The following is a 23,875-nucleotide window of genomic DNA, read 5'->3' as shown; positions in this document are numbered from 1 at the left end:
TTTGTACATATTAAGGGCAAGAAGGATCTCAGATTTTTTTTCTTGTTTTTATGAATGTCAAAGATGATACCTACTATCCCAGCTTTTTATAAAGAATTTATAAGATTTTTATGAACTTTTAGTCATGTCCTGACCTAGTAACTGGTCTTTCTAAGAAGAGAGAGAAATGGTGGAAGAGGAGGGAGGTGGGAGGAGAGAATGGAAAGGAAGTGGAGAGAAAAGAAAGATGAAACTTCAGAAATATTAAAGCTTACTTTATGTGGTAAAATAAATTCCTGGTAACTTGTGTACTACAGAGAAGTTAGGAGATTCTTGAACACTACCAGATGCATTAGAATTCTGGTCTTGCAGTCAGTTTAGTAGCTACTTTCTTGAGGTCGAAAGGCACAAGAGTATTACTAAATGTGTGCTGAAGTGTGTGGAACTGAAGAGAAGAGTGAACAGCATCTTTCAATTTGCAAACTGTCCCTTCTTGGTTTTTGGGGAAGTCAGACTGTGCTGAAGCTTGTCCAGTGAGCAATCGTCTCACATTTTTTCCTTTGGTGTTGCAATCTCTTATGTTTTGTCACTGTCAGTCTTGTTTGGTTTTGTTCCTTTCCTATCAGTTTAATGTTACTGTAGACATTTCAGTCTCACCTTCAGACAACTGACACCATAGAATTACCACAGGTGTCTGCTGACAGCTCCTTATGTTCTCCTCCCCATGAGAAATAGCAGGCTGAAGCCTTGCTTATATCATTTCGCAGACTGAGATTAGGTCCTTCAGAGCCATAAAAGTGTGACTGCCTGAAAGAGTTTGCAGGGACAAGATTGTTAAGTAAGGTTGGTGTTTCCCTGTGATTTGCCACAGTATGATATGAGAGGATGTGTGGATATTACATTTAATTTACGTCTGCCTATTTATTGATGTTATTCTGTCTCTCTTTGTATTAGATGTCTTCAGTACACTTTTTTTTTTTGTTTAACGTTTTCATTCAAGGAATCCAAGACCTGCTAGAGAATCTTGTAACTCTGTGTCTTGTACCTTACTGTTTTCTTGCAGGCAAAGAACGTAAGCGTCAGAGAGTGTCTGTGGAGTTAAGCCCAAAGACTGTGAATGGAGTAGAACAGCACGAGCCTCTTCAGTCATCAGTTCAATTCCAGGGTAACCTAGGCAGGCCAAAGTCAAAATCTTCCTCAGTTAAATCATCCAATGCTACAAGCCAACTTGAAACAAAACCAGATGATTCAGTGAAAAAAAGAGGTAAAGCAAGTCTGTTCATGTGGTCACTGTGTAATAAAATGATCAGAAATCTGGTGCCTCTACAATAAAAAGAATGTGAAGGAGAGATGCCTTGGAAAGTGGGAGTAAAATCACATTCAGTCTAATAAAAATGAGCAGAACAATTTATAGTTGTTTTAAAATTATATTGAACTTGAAATGAATAATTTGAACTCTTAGGGCTACTTTGACAGTTATCTAATTTGAGGAATTAATTTGAGTGTGTATATTTAGGAATTTAAGAATATCATAGAAGAACTATGGAAAATATGGGCGTGTGGACTTCAGTGGGCAAATAATGTTATATTGTTCCTGCTCCCTCATTCAGAAAAGCCAAAACGAGCTTTCTGACTTTTCTGCTATTTTTGTTTGTTGTTTTTTTGTTTTGTTTTGTTTTAGGGCCAAACATTGAAAAATCAGTAAAAGACTTACAGCGTTGCACCGTTTCTCTAACTAGATATCGTATGATGATCAAAGAGGAAGTAGATAATTCAGTGAAGAAGATCAAAGCTGCTTTTGCAGAATTACACAGCTGGTAGGTAACTCAGTTTAAGGTCCCTCAGCACCACCTAAGAGTAAGGGACCAAGCTGTTGGTGTACCTCATTGTCTAACAGAAATAACTTTGTTCTTATCTCTGAGCTAAATGAGCATGGACTGTAATTGGCAGTTGTACAAAACTGGCTAGTGTTGTCAGGATTGCTCCAAAATTACACTGTTAACGTACAATAATTAAGTGAATTTCATTGTCCATTTGCATTTGTTGATGTGCTCTCTCAGGATTTTAGAAAACATTCACTGCTTATGCTCAGATGGCTCTGACATTTTATCTTAGTAATCTGACATTTGGGTCTCGTTAGCTGTGTAGTTTCTCTTGCCCTCAATTTTTTTTATTTTTTTTTTTCAACAGTGTTAAAATCATAGTGTGTCATATGCCTAATCTTGTTTGCATGTACTCACAGTTAATTGGAGCTTTAAGAAGTAGTTATTCTGGTTGTGGAATAGGCATTCTCCTGATCTAATATTGCATGGGGATTTGTTATTAGATTCAGAACTGAAATTACTCATTTTGTATACATTCATGTTTTAGCCTGAAAAAATATTATAACGTATCACCTAGTACTGAAATTTGTTATCTTAGTAGGTGAGCTTAATAGAAGAAGCGACAAAATGATTCAAAAGGACCATGTAAAATCAAGTTGACTCAAAATGATAAAAAAAAAAAGCAAAAACTCTTCATTTAGTTCTGCCTTCTACCAGATCTAGTACTAAAATTGCTGTGGTGGAGTCTGTCAGAAGCTCTAGAATGTAACAGAGCTGTGCTCCAAATATTCAGGCCTTACGCAGTCATCTTATGTGTGGAGCACATTACGTACAACAAGGAGAATGTGATGTGAGGGCATGCTTATGGAAATTTCAGTGTGGATTTTGTTGATTTTAGCTGCATAGAGGTCTAGTATTCAAGTTTTTGTTCAAATACATGAAGGGAAAAATGGTTTAAGCAGCAAAATGTGTTACTTAATTTTTGGTGAAAATTAAAAACAGTTCTTGGATATTTAATGTGACCTTGTGAAACAAATATCTGAAAAAGATGGGAAGAGCTGTCTACAGCACCTAATTTATCAAAACTTGCTTCCACTTGCTATAAACTCACTACATTCAGGAAAAAATCACTAGATTCAATGATACATTTAGCTTCAGACTTCATATATTCAATAAGGTATTCATGGGCACGTGACAGTTTCCCTACTTAAAAGCTCAACAGTACATCATTAGTGGTAGTGTGAGAATAAGATTGAGTATTCAGCCACTTGCGTATTTGTAACCCTCCTTAGGCATGGGAGTTTCACTGTGGCACAGTCAATTTGTCTGTCAAGGGAAAATGAAGCAATTCAGCTGACTGTGCTCCCAGAATGTTATGCAGTAACCAAAAACAAGGATAGGTAAAGGATAGGGAAGTATGTAAGCATGACAGTGATATCTGATCTTTTTTCTGGTAGTGATTACAAAGCTTTTTGAAAGTTCTTGGGGAATCCTGCAACTCACAGCATAAAATACCACAGCATTTTACATGGACACGACCAGGCAGGGACAGTTTGCCTGTCCCTGAGATCTTTTATGTACCCATGTGCATGTGCCTGGCTGGTGTGCTTCTGTGACCTGGCACTCTTCCTCACCATTTTTGCAAGGACTACTGTGGTGTTGCTTTCCCTAAGGCTAAGAAAGAGATAGGCAACACAGCCTGAATGGGCACTCTTTCTTGGACTTGTACCTGAAAGTTATGAAGATCATCCTTCTGACAGTCCTGCCTGGGTCAATTTTTCTACTCCATGCAATCAGTCTGAGGGGTGTGGGCATCAGGTGCACCTCTGTATGAGTGAGAATATAAGCTGCCCTGGTTACTGTTTGAAGGCAAAATGTATCGAAGCACAGCCCCATCATACAGTAGGGTAGGACAAGGAAGAGAAGAACAACAAGCTATTGAAGTTGCAGGGAGGATCAGTAAAACTCTGTCAACTCCTCTCTCAATCGTGTTTGAGGCATTTGTTGCCGAGGTTAAAACTCTCATGCTGTTAATTGTGTTCTCACTCTTCTACAGAGAGTCTGAGCAGTCACCTTGGGGATAGAAAGAGAGCCCCAGGAAATTTGAGTGAAATGAGTAAAGCACAAATGGAGCCACTATTCTTCATAGCACCTTTTGCCAGCAAATCTGTACATATTGGGCATCCACACAGTCGTATGGAGGACTGAAAAGAAACATCTGCTGCTCGTCCATACAGTCTGCTTCCAACCACAAATGGAAAGCACTCTGTAGTGTAGAGAGGGGCAGATCTAATTGCTCTGTGTGCAGAACCCGAACAAAGAAAGACAAGCCTATTCTGCTTGTTGCATCTCAAACACTGTGGTATGTCCAGTGGTTTATAATAAGCAAGAAAACCAGCACCAAGAAAGAGCAAAAAGGGCTTGAAAGCTTCACCATAGTCTGGGTAAAAAATTATCTCTGGTATAATACTGGAAAAGAAAAATGGGCTCTGGCACTGCTAACAATTTAAAAATATATTCAGATGCATTCAAGGAAGCATATGCTGTATGTCTGGAGAAGATAAAGCATGTTTGCTGCTGCTAATTTAGAATAAAAGCAGAGTAGCAGTTAAATGGAGGAAATGTGTCATTTAAAAGGACATAACAATTCAGTGCCAAGTGATAAGCAATACTGCTGGTGCTCACAAATGCAGAACAGTGTCATCCTCTTACTGGGACCCCTACTTGGTGAACTGTAAAGATTATGGTTTTGTGCTTCCTATAGTCCAGATTCAATGGTGCTGGATGAAGACCTTTCCTGATTAGAAGTGTTGTAGCATAGAGTATGGGCAGATGCCTGGGAAGGCCAGGGCTGGTATTGTTTTACAGTGAGTTGAGTTTCTGTGCTAGTCCCTGTGTTTCCAGGCGGTCCTCATTAGTTTTCTGTCTACGTGTCTGTCCTTCAGCTGATGCTTTGTAGTCCTTATGTGTCTAAAGAGATTTTCAAATCCTCTTGCAGTTCATTTGCTCATCAGTCATGCAATCCAGTCTTGTAACCTTGTCAGCAGAGAGGAAAAATATTCTACCAAAAGTTCATTTTTCCTGGAGCCCAGCTTTGTTTTCAGGTACCTTTAAAGAGCAGCGCTTCTAGCGAAGCCCCCCAGCCTTACTCTCACTTCCTGGGGGGTCTGGAAGGACAGGAGAGTAGCTCTGGCCTGAGGCTGGCCACTTGCCTGCAGAGCTACAGCAGCTGGAGCTTGTGCTTGCTTTTTTCTTGCCGTCTCCAGCAATTTGGGATTACTTTCTTTGGCTTAGTATTAGTGGAGAGAACAGATGGATCTCTTGAAACAATGAGATTCATCCCCTTCCTGGCCTCCTTAGTCTTTCACAAATACTTGCTTAATTCTCATGTATATGTATTTTTTACTATACTTGGGAAGGTAGATTTCACTGTCCCATCATACTGTGTGGCCTCATGTCTTTTCTTACTTTTTTTCTTACCTAGTCATTTTTAGGTGTGTGTTTTTCTGCAGAATGCGAGCACGTGGTTTTTTGGGCTGTGTGCATTAACTGTTGTTTTTGTGCGTGTTATTTTGGGGAAAAAAAAAAAAGGAAGTGAATATGCCCTTTCTGATCTCAGTGTTGTGTTAAGGAGAAATCTGACTTAATAAATACATGAAGGGAATAATCTCAAAAACGTTAATAGATTCCAAGAGCAAAACGCCTCTCTCTTTTTTGCGACTTTCCAGGATGGGAAAGTTACCTCTCCTGAATATCAGGAGCACAAGTACAGAAACCACAGCCTTCTGCCATCCCAGAATGCTTTTTGGCTAACTGTATAAGTTAAAATAAGTTTTTATGATAATAAATTCTTAACTGATTGTAAAGAGATCTACAAAGCAAAATTAAAATAGAGATATAATTATAATGGCTTTATTGGTAACCACTATAGTAGCTGGCTGCTGGAGAGAATAATATTAGCAAAGATAGATATAGAGCAATATATAACAAACTTGAAGAACTGAAATCCGTTGGGGTTCTTTTTCTATGACCAGATGGTGCATATGGAGAGGAACAATTCTAGTGAAATTGATTTACTGTCTTTTGTTTAGCTGCTTACAGATCGTGTTTGTGATCAGAATGAAAATTCATGTAATGTGATTTGCTGTGTAAACATTGTGCTTGTTCTAATACAGAGATCAAATAACCTTGAAGGACTGTGAACATTCAAACACAATTGAACTAATGTTGGAAGAATATTGCTTACTGAGACATTGCAAAACACCTTGTATTATAAGAACACCTTTTCTTACAGTGTTTAGTGCTATGGAGGAAACTTCATGTATCATTTCCGCTGTCGTGAAACATGGCCATTCAATATTCCCATGAAGCCTGTAATCACCTGCTACAGGTCCTGAACGGTTTTCTGTTTCTTTTCATCATGTTGTTTTTATATTTACATTCTTATCACGTTGTTCTAGTTCTTTGTGCTAACATTTGACAGGCACAGTTCTGGGTTGCTGATTGAAATGTGAGTTCTTCTGTAAAATATGCAGTTCGAGTAGGGATTGTTTTGTGGTTGTCTTTTCACTCCACCTATGGATCAGGTGTGTTCTGCTACAAGGGAAATGGATACATGAAATAAAGGGCAGTGATGAACCATAAGCTAATCAGATCTCCTGGATGGAGTTGAGTATTGCTTGAATTCATGTGTAATCTCAGATATAGCTGAGTCCGTGACAGCACTAACTTCTCTCATACTATTTTACAACTTGCTTGAGTTGTCAGCAGATTGTTAGCCAACTCATCTTTAAGGGTGCTATTGGGCTCTGTTCCAAAGCCCACTGCCAGAGCAAAGTCACTGGAGAACAGTGTGTCACATTCTCTCCCTCAAGAAAAGATGATTTGAATTCTGTGTTGTGATTTGAGCTCCTCACCTGCTAGACCACCAGTGGGTCCTTCCAGATGAAGACCCCTACTTCAGTCCTTCGGAAGGTGACAGCTATGTTTTTCTCAGTCTCAAAAAAAAAAAATTCTCAAGCTGTGTACAAAGATGCTTATTTTAAGGAAGCAGTGGAGCTTAGTAAGCACCTCTAGGAGAAAACTTACAAATTTCTGGGGCTTAAAAGAGTTTTGAAAGGATAATGTGAATTGCGCCTATAACAAACAACTGCTATGCCATTCATCTCTGTCTGCTATTAGGAGTTGCATCAACATGTTTGCCTCCAAGCCTGCTCAGCCTTTTTATTTTCCTAACTGTTGAGGTGCACTTGGGTTTAGCATGATGTCGGGAAGAGGGAAGAGGAAAAGGGTATTCTGGGTATCGTGAAGCCTCCTGATTCTCATCAATGAGGCTATAAATCTGGCAGTCTGAAACAGTTACTTTTGAAGAAGACTATTAAAATTCCACTAAAATGATTGAAATTGTGGCGTTGCAGCTGACTGAAAACCCACAAGCGAATATCTCTTTCACTATACATGCTGTAAATTTCATGCTGCAAACTAGAGAGAGATTAATTTGTTTCCACTAATGTCAGAATAAATTTAGAATTTATTCTGAGTATGAGTGTGGAATGAGGCAGCTGTCAGCATGATTTACCCCAATCATTGCTGAGCTGACAACTTACCACAGTGAGATGTTTGCAGCTCTTCCACTGTGGCATGCTAGGGTGACTACTGACAGCCCATGTAAGCCCAGGCACGATCAGTGTCCATTTAACGAAGAGCAGGACGCTTAGGCTCTTACTTTTAGAATCCCTTATGTGAAGTGATTCATAATCAGAGCTATCTCTTCAGTAGCATCTCATATCTTTAAAGCACAAACAATTCCTGATTCTGGCCCAGTTTGCCACATTGGAATGTTCTCTGTGCTAAGACTCTTTGTTGCAATGCTCCTTTGGTAGTGTTGTCTTTTTCTTGAACTCATGTCAAAATCATCTAGTTGCTAAAATCAAACCTGTGCTCCAAGCTATAGATGCTCACCCCTGGTGAACAATTTGCAAGATGCTCTGTGGATAGAAAAGGAATCAAATTGATTTCTACTCAATTTTCTTAATAATTGACCCTTCTGTGAACTAAAAAGAAATGTGGCATTTCGTAGAGCTGGTTGGCTTATGACTTTTCAAAGGAAACTTTAATTTCCTCCATTCCATGATATATGATAGTTTGACTTCCATGCTGAGAAATGTAGCTGTACGCTTCCAGATGAGAATTAGTATATTCCATTCATAATGTGGAGTGAGACTCTGTGTCCTTAGCTGGAACGAGTTAATACAGCTGTCTTTTCTTCAGGGAAGGCAATCCTATGAAGATCTGTCTGAAGAAACTTTATTTACTACATTAATAAGTCTGATACTGACAAAGGCACCAGACTTTTCTTTTTTTCTTTATTTCTTTGTATTTTTTTTCTGTCTGTTTGTAACTACAGATTTCGTTGCACTGTTAGTCATCACAGTCCTAACCTCTCCTGCTTAAACTTCCAAATGCTTTCCTGAAATGTTCATCAGAGACCACACTGAAACATTAGGACTGGAAAGCTGTCTAGTAACAGATGAAGTCTGACTATAAAGTATGGGAGATATCATAGCAGTTGTATTGCTTTTATTGTGGTATTAAAAGTGTTTTTACTTGGAGTCCAAATAAAATGTTAGTGGCCAAACTGTTTAACCAGGATGTGTTGTTGGAGTCAGAGGAGGACAATCAGGGAATGACCTGGGCCAAAATACAATTCTGATGAGCTCTGCTATTGTGAGCTTGCTGCTTGAATATTTTTTCCAGCCAAAATTTTATATGACCTGTGGAGGTACATTAGGGAAGCACTTTTGTAACAGAAATAGCAAAAGCAAGAATGTGCAGATTTCTTCAAGATGGAGGAAAGTAATGAAGACCGTAACAGTCCTTGTGAAGGATAGATACCAAGTGAGAACTTGCACAACTCACCTCAGTCACCTGCTGTGGGAAGCTAAGGAAGTTTATTGTAGTGTGTGGTTACAAAAGATTAACTGAAAATACTATCTCCATTCAGATTAAAATGCTGAATTATCACCTGACTTTTTGGAGTTCAAGATTAATGCTTATGACTGGAGAATGCTGTTGGCTTTTGGGAGTCACTGTGAAGGTGGCATAGTTGATTGGTAAAACCTGAGGATAGAACTCTGCAGAACCTTGGTTGCAAACCTCCTGCATGAACTTGGTTAATTTATGGGAAGGTGTTCGAGAAGGCTGCATAGCACTTAAACATGATCTATCTGGTGAATTTCTGGCTGAGTCAGTTGTGTATCTGCTGTGTGTTGTCTACGCTTCCTGCTCCTTAATCTTGCCCTGTTTCAGTCAACAGCCTTTGCATCCTTCTGTTTACAAGCCTTTTGTCCTTGATTGCTGCCCACTAAACTCCATAGGATCTTTGCTTTCTTGATCTTAAGAAGCCCTCTGTTTTCACCAGTATACACTGTGCCATTTTGAAATACAGATTAGGTGCTGAAAGCACATGTGGAATGGAAGATTTTTGTGACATGTTGTTGAGAGATCGTGGGCTGGCTCTTCCTGGCATGCCTGTGTCAGTATATTATTTTCTGTAGGTATGTATATTTCAGTATGTTATATTCTGGAGATACTGTGTAGTTTGTCTCTGAAAGCAAGCAAATTTCAAGTGGCTGTTTTTAGGTCTTGAAGTTCTGGTATCCTCAGCTGGGTGCACAAGTTTGCATTCAAGGGTGATTTTATTGAGCTGAGAACTCCACTAATCCTTTGTGTGTGAGCCTGGATTTTTTTATCAAATACTTGCAGTTTCTCCCCAGCTGCCTGAGTTTACTCACCTAGGCATCAGAGCCATTAACGTTAGAAGTGTTTTTTAGTCGTTTTTTAGTCATGAATATGGCTAAGAATAATCCTGTGAGGGGAAACTTCTGGGGCGTACCAGTGTGGTACCCACTGGAAAACAGTTGATACTCCACCAAATGATGTTGCTGGAATGGTGATACAAACGTTTTAGCAGGCCTGCTCTACTCTCGGTAGTCCCACCTAATCAGTTTGCAGTTTGATGACCAGAAGTGCTGTCTGGAGTTGCACACTAGGGGCATGTGAAAGGAAAAGCTTATGAGATCTTCAGAAGGCCCTGTAAAAGGGGAACCATTCCTTCCCAGTCTTTAGTGGGTGAGGAAGTTGACGTCTCTCATAGAAATACTTCTAGGCTTATTCATATCACAAACTATTTTCTTGCTTACTCTGTCATACTTTGCAAAAATATCTCTATGGGAAGAGAAATAGCCCTTTCCATATGCTTTTATTTCTGTTTTATTGTCAGTACAGCACTGAAATCTAAGCTGTGTTAACCTGAACAGCAGCAGAGGTGTATCTGACTAAATTAGAAAAGGGACTGTTTTGTCATTTGATGACTGCTGGTGCCCAGGCAATGCTGAAGAGGTAAATCGGAGTGACCTCCACATCTGTGCAGGCACACAGGCAGACCAGGGTTAAATTAACATGCACTGATAATAACTAATTTTTGTAGTGAGTGTGCTATCTTCAGCTTCTACTTTTAAAATCTTTTTTATTTATTACTTCCCATAACTAAGGTCTGAAGTCTTTGTATAGTTTTGCTTTTGATCTTGATGGAGTTCTGGCATGGATTAAATGGTGGTTTCCTTTTTTTTTTTTTTTTCCTTCAGCATCATAGACAAAGAAGTGTCGTTAATGGCAGAAATTGACAAAGTTAAAGAAGAAGCCAGTAAGTACACAGCATGTCAGGGAAGTTCTGGTATAGTCATGTAAAAACATGTTTTGTTTGGCAGGAAACCGAACACTGTATCAATTCTATTCTCAGCATTCTCTTATTTTTCATTATATGCATATTCTTGAGTGATTAGGGAGAGATAAGTAGTTTCTACTTATGAAGTCTGTATAGCAAAGCTTCAGTATTTTAATATTAAGGTAAACCAAAAATTTACATGAAGTTAGATTAAAATTATATTTCTTCTACTGACTTAATACAGATTTTTGGTACTCTTGTTTCTCCCTTATTTATGTGATTTGTTGACTACTTTATTTTGGTTTCTTGATTTTTTTTAACCATTGTTTTTGCTTGGTTGTCATCTTATATATGTTACAGTGCTGGAAGTTGCTAGAGGAACAGCTTATTCTGATTTTGCATGCCTTTTAGGAGATAGCAATCATGCTCATGAGTTAGAGCAATAAATCAAAACCCAGATGTTTACTGGAATTTGTTTTCTTAACTGTGGGAGTTGTTCTGACTCCAGGCTTACATGTCACCTCTATTTCTTACATAGGTATGGTATGTATATGGTTTGAAGGGGAGAAAAACAATTTGACATGTATTAGCATATCATTATTATCTTTCTTATACCCACCAGAGACATAGCATTCATGGACAAGAAAACAAGGGAATATGTTTCTGTACAGAAGGTTAAGCATGGAACTAAAGAATAACCCAAGTGTTGTTAGAATGATACTTTGCCTAATGGATTAAAACCTTGCTGACGTGTATGCATATAATTCTTTCATTTGTTTGTGAATGTAAGGCCCTTTCAAGGGTAGTGTTCCTGAATGCTTCACATGTATTTAGAACTCTTACTGAGTTCACGAATGTATGCTAGTTACATTTAAAAAAAAAAAAAAAAAATTAAAATCCTCTGTTGCTACTTTAAGTCTCTTACAGTTTTATACATATGGAGACTAAAAAGAACAAGTTGCTGCTGCAGCAATTGGCTTTAGTTTAGGTTTGGAATTTTGTATACTAGCTTTTCTGATGCTGACCTGTGGAGGAGTTGTGGGTGGAAACGTGCTGTTTACCTGTAAAGACTGCCGTAATCAGCTGCAGAGCATGTGCACAATTCCAGGAAAACCAATGGCAAAATTCCTATTGATATCAGCAGACATGGATCCAACTGCATAAACAAAAACACATTTTGAAAATCCACAGTCCAGGGATGATGATATCATGATGGCCACTTCATTAATCTTGGTAAGGGACAGTAGCCATTTTTGTGGAAAGTAAATGTAATTTTTATCTACAGGCATGTAAGTGCTATATTCATGTATGGTAGGTTTAGTTTCCCTGCGTTCATGCTGACTCAACACGTGACATTGGGTGGCTTCTGTAACTGTGTAGTTGTCTCTCAAGGCTATTATAGGCCTATAAAGTGACATCAGAACTTTAGGCAGAAAGTTCTTGTAGGACTGTAACTTTCTAACCAACATTGTTACTTTCACATCCCTTTGCTGCACTGGAGGACTATTGTAATGTGGGTAATTGTACACTTACTGTCAATACTGAGAAAATTTCCAAACAAGATAATTCCAGTTTTCGTGCAAATGGGTATTTGGCTGGCATCTCACTCCAAGTGTCAGTAGGAAATGAGATTGTATGGTTTGAGCAGTCACTTAAGCAAAGGCAGCACTGACCTTTGAGAGAAACAGTAGCATCAGTACCTAGAATAAACAGTGAAACTATTGGGCAAAGAAAAACAAGTAGTGAATTCTTCGTGTAATCTAACAAACATTTATCATTCTTGTCGTTTGCATTCCACAAAAAAGGAAATTAAAGATCAGCTGGAAAGACAGATAAATGCCTGTTCTCAGCAAAAGTAGTAATGTAGGCAGAGGTTTATCAGCAGGTTGAAGGGAGCTGTAGCAACCTCTTCCCTTCCTATAAGCTCTACCTTGTGTGATGCACACTCCTCTATTGCACAGTGGGGTTGCTCCCATACAGCTGTACAGCCACTACTCTTGTCTTCCCTGCACCTACTGGACCATTCTATACTTCCAGAGGAAGCTGCCATCCAGTAAATAAATGCTACTGGGTTGAGAAATAAATTCTTACCCTGCAAAAATGACATCATTAAGTATAAACTGGTTGAGACTTCCCAGGACTGCTCTGGCATTCTATGGCAAATGAAGGCAGGAAAGTCTTAGTATCCGTAATGAAATCTCTGGCTTTATGGTACTTTACAGCAGCTGCCACCCCCTTACCATATCCATAGACATAACCTGTAGACAGGAGGCTACAGTTGAAAAGGCTACGACTGCTAATGTTTTATATGTAGATGCTGTCTTTCCTCTCTGCCATAGCTGTTGATCCCACCAGCCATGAATCAGTCTCTTACATTAAGTCACCATGTAGGTAGCAGAATTCACAGTTTTCCACCAAAATTGTTATATGTCAGATTATTCTGAACTTAAGTGGACTTGCTTTGTGACTCCTGGTTAATCTTTTCCTGTCAAAGTGTAAATATTCATCACTTCTTATACAAAATATATGGGCGGTAGTGAATAATTAGTGTTTTTTTCCATAAGAACTGTTGGCCATTGTAAGACTGCTTTGTCCTAGAAGTGGTGGTGTTTATAATACTGCTTTGCCCTAGAAGTGGCAGTTGTGCATATTCTGTACTTGAAAGCAAAATTGCAGTGCCAGTGATTTGAACATAAACCAAATATATACAGATTTTTTCTTTCAGAGGAGCTGTAAGGCCCTGTATACATAAAACAGAACATTTCTTTGGAAACAGGCTGCTGGCTCAGGGAATGTAACATATCTAAATGAAAGGATGCCTGAATTTGTGCTAAAGAATAAGGCACTGGAAGACTCAGAAAAGCATGTCTCTGCCCTGTTTGTCTAAACATTGAAGGGTTGGTTTAACTTTGATTTTGTGGAAGCTATCCTGTTTTGAGATAGTTTTCAAATGTCAGGCTGTTTGATTAAATACACTGATTGTCTGTGCAGGCAGCACAGCATATTCTGTCCAGTTGAAGTGTGGAGTGTGTGTGTGTCTCTCATGGTACAGTATTGAAACCTGAAGAATAATGAATTACAGATAAATTCAGCTTTGTAGCATTAATTATTGATTATTGGTATTTGGCAGTGGAAATCCTGACTGCTCGGCAGAAGAAAGCAGAAGAGCTGAAGAGGCTGACGGACCTAGCCAGTCAGATGGCTGAAGCACAACTGTCTGAACTCAGGGCTGAAATTAAGGTCAGGCATTCACTTTTTCTCAAGCATGTGAGCTGTCTGCACAAAAGCGAGGAAAGTGCTATCATGCTAACATGTCCAGGCTGCTCATTCCTCCTGTGGACCAGAGGGTAACTAGCTTTCTGTGGGGAAGTCATACCTTATTAAAGAATTAAAGGGCCTCTGAGCAATCTGGATATGCTATCAGAGAAGTGTAAGCTATCCCTTCAGAGGCAGAGCAGTGGGGAGTTTTGCTATTTGTGTATCATTTATCAGACCCAGTTCACAAGTAAACCTGATAGCTTCAGGTTGAGTTGATCAAATGCACGCGCCCCAGTGGAGTGACCCACTTCCAAAACACGGGACAGATCCACCTACCATTGGGCTGTGAGAAGTGTTGTTTGGTAAGGATGTAAAAATTTTTGATTCTGCATAAAGATCCTGCCAGCAGGACAGTGTCAGGAGATTGCACAGCCTTAAAGCGGACTTAAGATAAGTATTGGTTGGTCTCTTGACCATCTATATAGTCTTCCAATCAGAATGCCAATTACCCCTAATTTGTCTGTATTTCTGCAGCACTTTGTGAGTGAACGGAAATATGACGAAGAGCTAGGCAGGTCTGCCCGATTTTCCTGTGACACAGAACAGCTGAAGACCCAAATTCAGCTCTGTGGAGAGAGTAAGTGTTGGTGGTTTATCATACCTACGATCTCAGAACGTAGTGTTCCAAATACTTGTCCAGGAAATGCTGGGCAGAGGTAATGGTATGTCTCTTGCCGAGTGAGTGTGTAGCAAGTCTGATGTGAATGGTACATCAACACAGGAGGTTTGTTGAGCAGGCACACATTGCTTTTACAATTTACACCATACTATACACAGTGTACATGTGTTGCACAGACCATCTGCGTGTGTACAGTTGCCTTCTTTGTCAGACATTTTCAGATATTACTGAGGTCAGTTGGAGTTTTCCATCCAAATGAAAAGTCAACTGTAGAGAACTCTCAAATTCAATAGCTAATTATGAATAATTAGTAAATTGGAAACTTCTTTGTGTGAGCATAGTATTATGAGATCAGTTAATCTGTCTCCTGCTCGGAAGCAAGTTCCCATCTGTACAAGAATATTCAATGGGTTTTCCAGGAGCAAAAGTAATCCCAAATACTACTTTTATGAAATCATCTGCCTTTCTGCTTGGAAATTTGTATTCATCTTCTGCTCCATATCTCATGTTCCTGATGTAAAATGTGAAATAGACTCTTTCTCATATTTGTCAAGCTTTTATCCTCCCCAAAAAGTAAATGCTATGATGCTTTGCTCCATGTCATCCTGCTGTATGATATTCCATCAGCACCATCAATCAGGAGAAAAGCTATTAACACAATACCAAACTAGTGCGTTTTGGTGAAAGGAAAATTTTAGGGATGAAATAAGTAGTGTTTCTAGTGTTTCCATTTCAATGCACTAATGAAAACATAAATACAGTCCTTCTTGGGAAGGACTTTTGGTGACTAGAAACAAAAATAAGAGGAAAAAAAAAGGAAAAAAAAACAGTCTGTCAATACAGTCTTGTGATTGCACAGCTGACTCCTGTGAGGCATAACTGATTTAGTTTGTTAGACCATAAGGATTGATTTTTGCAGATCCACTAGGCCTGTGTCCTCTCTCATTCTTGCCAACGCAGGATGTTCCAAAGGAGGGCATAAACTTCCTGGTAATGCACCTAAATGCTCACAGTGACTTCATTGCACCTACCTCAAACCCTGAGGCTTAAGAGTTTGAAAATTCTGCATAGCTTATCCTAACCAAGAATATAACCACAGCTGCTGTTAATGCTACAGTCTGTTCTCATTCAGCTACTCTTCTGAATAACTGCTGTAGTTAATGCAGGAAATTAATTATTTGTACCTGATCGTAGCAGAGCATTGTTTAAGCATATTCAGATATAGACCTGTAGAAATCAAGTCAATGAAGTTCAAAGAACAGTTGTTAGCAGGGAAGCAGTGCTATCTTTCAGCTGACAGTGAGAGAACTGGGTGACTGGAGATCCTCTAATCTGCTCTTAGTGATCTTAGAAGAGATAACTTAAATGCTATTCGCATGTCTTTGCTGGGGGCTTTTCAAGTGTTTCTGTTTGAAGCATCCTACAGTGATATTTATACCATACTTAGGAAGTGCAAGTACCCTTCAAACAGAGATGATACCAGGCCTGTAGCTAAAAATAGCCATTATTGAAAGCTTTGACGCCAGCAATAACCAAAACCCCCAGTCCTATGCAAAGGTAGGCATGTTCTAGCCTGAGGAGCAGGAGTGAATTAGAGGCATAAAATCACGATGAAGGACAAAGAGGTACAGAAGTAATTGGACTGACATTTATCCAGAACGCTTGCTGGTGGATTGTACATCTTTTCCTTTAAGAATATGCTTTTATATTAAGCACTTCAATTTTTATATGGGCTTCTGTGTAAGGCAATCTGTTTTAGGGAAGAGAGAGCAATAACATTCAGTAACAGCATACCTTATAGATCTTGTGACAGAAAGTGCAGTTTCTTGTGCAGGTCATTGCATTGTCCTTGTGAAGAAGACACCTAGTGGGAGAATCTCTGATGTTAGCTTAAGTTAGTAGGAGCCTCAAAAAGCCACCCAACAAAACAGCAGATGATGCTCAATTGCTAAAATTACTCCATGTCTTCCTTCTCTGACCTAAAAGTTGAAAAATTGAAGTACCTACTAGATAAAAGAAAGGTGTCTTTTTCTAGTTCGTCATCTGTGCCAGAAGAAAACAGAGAAATTACATAATCAGGAAAATCAAAACCACAAATTAAGATCAAGATGTTTACTTCAGTAGCCTCAGGCTCCTTTTTGAGGCACATTGCACAGAAGCAAACAGCTCAAAGAGCTTGTGGAAATGCAGAGGTAGGAATCGAAGGTTTGTTTGGTGTACTTCACATTCGTATATGGAATTGCTTAAGAAATCCTCTGATTTTAAAATACTAAGAAGTAGAAAGCAGGAATATACTGAGATGAACACTAAATGGTTCTTGATAGTGCTGACTTTGCCATGGTCTGCATGAAAGGGACTGGCGTATGAATTTGGTTCCTGTTTGATCGATAGCCATGGTACAGAAGTATCTTTCTTAACCATTTCTTTGGAGAGTCTATTGCTCTTTACTATCTTTTCTTTTTTGAAAACTATTAAAAAATACTGAAGAAGCTTTTGTAGCCATTAGTCGAGTTGTGGTTGGTATGTATGTAAACTGCAAGCTCCACGCTCTTCAGCTTCCATGATCAGTGAATGATTTGGAATCAGATTTTTATATGGCATCTTCAGGCACGACTTCCTTTGACCTCAGGCATTAGAGAGTTACTGTCATTCCATTTTCTTCCTTCCTGTGTTTCTTCCTTTGTTGCCTGAAGACTCCTATTGGAGGCATTATTGATAGAACAGTGGTGTGAGGGGGCAGTCCTGACAACACGTGGATTTACCTTAACTGGTTATAATTTCACAAGCTAACCCATAGGTACCAGGAAGTTTGAGAAATTTTCTCAGACGACCAAAGCCCAAGGCTGACAGTCTTGGCAGAAAGCAGGGCTTTTGTACTTACTGTTGGTGAAAAAGTTTGATGAACTACAGTGTTTTCTGCTTTAGTGAAATAGGCAATGGGTCTATTTTAGCTGTTTGCTTTGTGGGCTTTGAAACAATTCCAACTTTTGCACAGCACATTTTTTTATTCTTAAATAGTGCTAAACCAACTTGCAGTCTCAAGAGCTCCCAGGTGTAATCACAGGCTGAACTGTCTTCTAGCTAGCAAGGTAGCTCTCTAGGGTCTCCTTATCCTGGTCAATCTTCAGGTAGCTGCACCAAGGAAAATAATTTCTCACATTTACAATACAAATGGACGAAGAAGTATAACCCATAGCACAAGCACGAGTCCCCCGGATCCAGGGTGTTCTGGCCTTCTGCCAGTCTCATTCCAGTTTTTAGTGCACTTCCTCCACATGGGTTTTTTTGTCAAAAGCAATCCTTAATGATGAGGCAGTATCAAAGAAGTAAAACAATATGATTTAATTCTGATCTAGTTATCTAGCTTACTTCGTTATCTAAAGACTTGAATGATGCTACAGAAATTAACTGTGAGCAGGGTAAGAATTCAGCCTCAGATATTGATCATTTAACAGGTAATAGAGAATACTTCTTTTATTTTTATAGTTTCTCACCCAAAGAACAATTATTCCTCAAGAACACCATGTAGTTTGGTGCTGTCTTCATTGACCTCGCATGCAACAACTGGCAAACAAAATACACACACTCGGAAGTCCTCTAGCAATGCCAAGAACTCTGATAATAAAACAGCCAGCACTACTAAAATACAAAGTCATCATTCTTCCAATCCTACAGAATCTTCTCCCCAGGGAATTCCAACAAATAAGCAGGTAAGAAATGAGCTATAAACTGAACTAAATGGCGTCAAAAATATCAGGACAACTTTCATTATTGAAAGTCTTCACTGCAAAATCAAATACTTGTTTTTAGTCCATATTTAATTCACAATTTTAAAAAACGTGGAAAGGTTTACAGGCTACTTAATGCAACGTATTAGCCATAGATCAGTCTTTGTGTTATATCAAAACTATTTCAATACTATTTTCTCTCTCTAGTTACACTGATAATGATTTTCTGCAATTTTTGTTAATTCCGGTGGCTGTATTTTATTACTGGAAGAATTCAGATAGCCTAACAATTATCCAATTTCTTTCTGGGTAGAATGGGCCTTCTAGTCAAAGACGAAGATTCAACCCACAGCACCAAAACGCCCGTCTCAATGGATCTCTTAAGCCACAAGGTGCCACTAATGAGGCAGATCAAAATAATGTAAGGAGTGGCTCCAGGTCTGAACACAGAAGACAGCAGCACAACAATTTCAGACCTAAAAATAAAGGAGCTATGAAAAATCAGGAGTCTGCAACTGCAAGGACCACAGAGAATGTGACGCATCCAGAAAAGAGCCGGCGGAAGCATCATGCACCAGACACCACAGATCACAGGCCTTTCCGAGGCGGTGTCAGCAGGGTGTCGCAATGCAATTTGTGCCCTGCAAGAATGGAGGTCTCTGCTGATACCACTGTTCTTTCAGTGCCAGCTGTGACTTTGGTGGCTTAAAATGTCACAGTGAAGGCAGGCAGAAAAATATTCTCATTTTATCTTCTTCCTCAAGATGCTTGTTGGTGAAGAAAATAAATCGGAACAGTCATTTTAAATCTGTTGCTGCTTAAAAGTTATTGGTATCTTCATTATTTACTAATTATCAAAATTAATGATACTTTCAAAGCTTTGCCCAATATGTTCACAGTTGTTTTGTCGTGACAATACAGAATCTTACCAAAGCAGCATATACTACTTAGAAGAATGAAATTAGATTGGAAAAATAAACTCAGAATTAAATTCACAATAGCAAAAGGTTTGTTGTAGATATGTGGTTATACAATCAACAGTATTGTTCTTTAGAGCAGCCTGTGTTAGAAAGATCCCGGAGCACCTCTGTGCTGTGGTCTGCAATGCAATCAGATAATCTTTTAGAATTTTTCTGCAGTCTTTATTATACACCTCTTTATTTCTGTGCATGTATCTGTATGTGCATGTGTACGCACACATACATACACATGCATGCACACTGTATGCACACAGTATTGTTACATACAAGAACATTTCAAAAAGCAGCACGTTTGATTTTAGCTTATTATTCCATAAACTGAGATCTTTAGACTTGCCTATAAATTGTACTGAATGTATTACATACTGGTATTTTTCATTGACAAACTATTTTTATGAAAATGCTCATTTCGTTCAAGTTTAGAGTATATATAGTCATGGCTATTCAGATGCACAGCCCTATTCTCCATCCTTATCAGCCATTTTTCTATGACTAGTTGGATTTATTTTTTTGCATATGAAAAGTCACAGGTGTTCTAGACTTGAATCCAGATTATTTTTCTATATTTTTTGCTCTAGGAACCATCTGTCCGTAATGAGAGCTATGACTAATAAACTTGTTACAGCAACGTGCAGCAGAATATGGAGATACATATTTGGGCAGATACTACATCCTTGTGAGTTTTCTATTAAAATAAAATCTTAGTGTTAATGTTCTGATTATGTATTTCAGAAAACTTGTTTCTTCCAAAAAAATTAAAATCTGCTTTCTAAAACATTCTGTTGTTTGCTGCCTTGCAGTATCTAACCAGTTGTGATCATATTCAAACTAGATTTGCTTAATTCAGCTGGTGTCAGTGGGAGGCTTTGGTTTGAGTTTGGCTTGGAGCAGGCTTTTGCTTTTGGCTAAATTCCAATGCCACAAGTGCACAGGACAGCACCTTCCCATCAAGAGCTAATCTTGGACAAACCTATGTTAAAAGTTGTTATTGAAAATATTAAGGTATCAGAATAATCAGTAAAGAATCCAGACCTGACATCAAGTGAACTAGAGGGCTGGGGGTCAGAATCAGAGAAATATAAAAGGGTCTCTTTCCCACTGAGGTCAGTAAGAGCTGGGCACTTTGAATGTTTATTGTTGGTTATGGCTTTTTACCAGTTACCTCTGCCAAATTTCCATGAGCTGACTACACGCTTTTGATTCATAAAGTATAAAGTGCATTGCCTATGAAGGATTTTGATTATTGCTCTTGATATCTGTACAGTTTTCTACATGTGAATGATGGTAAAACCTGATTTTACAAGGCAAGTAGCTCATCTTCTTCTGGAATAGTGGTGATAAAATAAGTATTCGTAGGTAAACATAGGCTTTTTTTTAGCATTGTGGACCCTTCTCCTATCAGGCTTTTAGGCTGAACGTTTTAAGTAAATGGAGCTGAAATTCCAGAATCTCTGTGCTGTGCACACCCACCAGAAAAGTCTATTTTCAAAATTTGCCATACTGCCATACTGTAACTTCACAGTTAGAGATGTAATCACAGTATCTGTATGGGTAGTGCCCCAGAACAATATTATATTGCTTTTACACAATTTCTGAAAGTTACTTATACCTTTTCTTGTATCTCCTCCTAATAATATCTGATGTATCTATAATGACTTTTACTCCTGCCTTATAGCTTTTCCACTTAACAGGATTATTGGAAGAAGTTATTTTATTCTACAAGTCAGCTTCCTTACAAGCAGGCTTCCTCAAAACAAGTCAAATCTAACGTAAATCATAACTCGGCACAAAGGGCGACCTTGTGCTCTTCAGTACCAGCTTCTCTTTGCTGTGCTGGAGGCTTAGCACATGACAGATCAGAAATAACAGGTGAGAGGAAGCATTTATCCTCAGGCTGTGAGGCAAACACACATTCTTGGATGAGAGATAAAAGTGTGGATTTGGCTGGTTCTGGGGACTCTGCAGTCTTGATGCAGCAAATGTGCTTTGGTATTGCAGTACACATTGTGACTGTTACATGGCTGGCTCTGAAACATTGCTGTGTCAGAATGGTATCCCTTTATCTTTTTATGTTTCTGCTAGAATTTTATTTGCCATTTTCCTGGCTTGTTTTACTACTCACTGTACATAGAATTATTTAATTAATCAGAACTTTCTATTTTCAAATTACAGATCTAGCTACGTGTGATACGTTCAACATACAGATTTTGTACAGGGGTCAGTGAGAGAATTAAGGGCTGGACAAGCCTTGGCTTTAAGGCCAGCAAGTCTTTTGAGAGAAAAATAGTTCCCCCTAATTTGCAAAACAAGTACAGGTTTTTTTTGCATCATTGAAATGTGGAATTTCCACTGTTTTGAAAGTAAATACACACCCTAAGGTCTGGTATTTTAAAACAGGTTCAATCTTTTTGTCTTTTGTGTACAGTCAAGTTGAGATTAACGTCAGAACTCAGCAAAACAAAGGACCAGATATATAGAGATGTATAGCTGAAAACTAGAAAGATAATATAATTTAATATAGCCAAGCTATATTAAGCAAAACTTAAAAAAAATTTAAGATGTTTGAAAAAAAAATCATTTAAACTACTTAAAGTCATTGGAAATGTTGCTCTAGAACTGAAACTAGTAATTTTGGAAAGGATAAGTTTGTACTCTAGTTTGTATATTCCTTTCCTGGATCCTGCTGCTGTAGGAAAGCAACGTGGTCTGAGCTTGGATGGATGGATGGCATTTCCTATGGTGAGTCTGTTTCCCCGTGCAGTGACTGGGATGTATGAAAAGCAACTAAACAACCTGTACTAGAAATGTTTATGGATGTTGTACCAGAAATTAGGATGAGCTAAGAGATGCATATAGGAAAGGGACGACTTTGAAAACGGTCTAATTACTGATGTGTGTGGTCCAGTGAATTTGCAAAGTATTACTCAGCTAAGTGATAAATGCTGTATAAGCAGGAAGATTTTATTTATTTATTTATTCCTGCAAAAGTAGTATTCTGTAGAAAGTACTCAGAAACTCAGAGAAGAGCAGAGGTCTGTAACACCAGCTATGTCTGTTTCTGCTGCTTGACATTCTGCTAAAAGCTGTTGCCCAAAATGAATCTAGATCTCTTGGGGGCTTTTCCTCCACATATTTACAGAGCTTTACTTCTAGCCACACTCTCACTCTAATTGCAGCTATGGAATAGACAGCTTCACTCTCAAGTTTTCGATGGTACAGCTTGCCTCCTGTTGTTGCTAAGTGAGAATTTGTCCTTCACAGATTGAGAATTAAACAGACAAAATCATCTTATCTCCTGGATAATGCTGCCATTTCCGTTTGGCCATACTAAGACTTGTACTACATAATGTTTATTATCTGAACATTTAAGTGGATTTAAAGAAGTGAATGAACAGCTTGAAAGAAGGAAAGAGGTAGCTTCCTTAGGAGCAGTCAGTGTGTTTACAGTCAATACTGTCTTGAGAGAATCATCAGTTTTTTTTTCTTGCAAGGAACTTGAGCTATATTTCATACAGAAGCATCTCTGAATTAATGCCTAGTTCAGAGCTCATTTGATTGCGTTGTTTCCGTGGCTCTTAAGCTGAAAACAAGCCTGATGAAAAGTCTCTCTGAGAATCAGTGTTAACATGTGCCCCTAGCAGGTGAAACAACGTCTGCTTGGTTATGGCAAGTATGAGTTCTCCATACTCTGAAGCATACAGATAGAATTACATCTATTTGAAGCATATCCCGGTGATAATACACATTTAATCATGGAGAAGTAATTTTCTGGAAATTAATTTGGAATTGCATTTTTCTACATTATGCCATATCATAGATGGTTTGGAAATAGTGTGAAAGTGAGGGCTAAACAACTGGAAAATTGACTTTGTGTTTGTGAGGGGAAAGAGAAAAGCATCAAAGTTCACTAGCGTGATGCACATTACTCTTCAGAGCACAGCTATTAAATTGCTAGGTCAAAGAAGCTTTCTAACTGTGGTCTCTTTTATAACAATTGTACAAAGATGCAAAACGAGCCATAATCACTTCAGTTGACTGTACCAGCTGGTAAGTCTTTGAGTTGGATGAGTGACACATTAAGAAAATTGTGGACTTTGAAGAAACTTGGGATCATACAGATTTAAGGAAAGTAGAACCTGCAAGAAACTCTCAGACTTGCAGAATTTCTGCTCTTTGTTCCAGGCCTCAAAAGAACAGTCTGTTAGCCAGGTTAGGAGCTGACTAATCCTTGGATGGGCAAGTTTTCAGCTCTCTGCCTCCCAGGCAGAAGATTAAATGCTGTTTAATTTTACACTTTAAAAGGCTTTGGGTGGATATAGACAAAGCTGTAATAGTCATCTTGAAGGTTCAGCTCTTATAAAGCTGTTTAAAATCAGTCCATCCATTACAACAGACTGTTAACAAGCTTCACGGGGATTAAAAATAAAAAGACAAAAGTGCTTATTTAAAAAGCCATGTTTGTTTCTCATCCAATAAAAAAAATCAAGTCTCTAAACTTGCTCTACCTCCTCACCACAGCCACTTTCATTCACAATTTCATATGCTGAAATTAAAGGGAATGATTTTGTAATTTTTTTTTTTTTTAACTACAAGTCAGTGTGTCTAGGACAAAGATGAGACTGAAGCCACTGGAATGCAAATGATATGAATGTTATGTGAAAAATACTACCAGAATGACTAGACAAACCCTGAACTAGCACAGG

General features: G+C 38.6%; 1 protein-coding gene across 4 annotated transcripts in view; it reads left to right on the top strand.

The window, feature by feature from the left end:
• The window catches only part of SPATS2L (spermatogenesis associated serine rich 2 like), a 90,702-nt gene extending 70,753 nt beyond the window's left edge, over positions 1-19,949 (top strand). For all 4 annotated transcript variants that reach the window (XM_052676397.1, XM_052676400.1, XM_052676398.1 and 1 more), the window contains 7 exons: positions 1,043-1,243; positions 1,661-1,796; positions 10,448-10,506; positions 13,658-13,767; positions 14,320-14,422; positions 17,951-18,174; positions 18,506-19,949. In XM_052676397.1, the coding sequence (XP_052532357.1) occupies positions 1,043-1,243; positions 1,661-1,796; positions 10,448-10,506; positions 13,658-13,767; positions 14,320-14,422; positions 17,951-18,174; positions 18,506-18,901 (1,229 nt within the window). In that variant the 3' untranslated portion in view covers positions 18,902-19,949. The remainder of the gene's footprint in view (positions 1-1,042; positions 1,244-1,660; positions 1,797-10,447; positions 10,507-13,657; positions 13,768-14,319; positions 14,423-17,950; positions 18,175-18,505) is intronic.
• Positions 19,950-23,875: the final 3,926 nt, after the last annotated feature.

Source organism: Tympanuchus pallidicinctus, unplaced genomic scaffold (assembly GCF_026119805.1).
Source record: "Tympanuchus pallidicinctus isolate F22 unplaced genomic scaffold, pur_lepc_1.0 scaffold15, whole genome shotgun sequence".
Taxonomy (NCBI): domain Eukaryota; kingdom Metazoa; phylum Chordata; class Aves; order Galliformes; family Phasianidae; genus Tympanuchus; species Tympanuchus pallidicinctus.
Note: the sequence above shows the minus strand (reverse complement) of the source record. Positions and strands in the feature narration are given on the sequence as shown.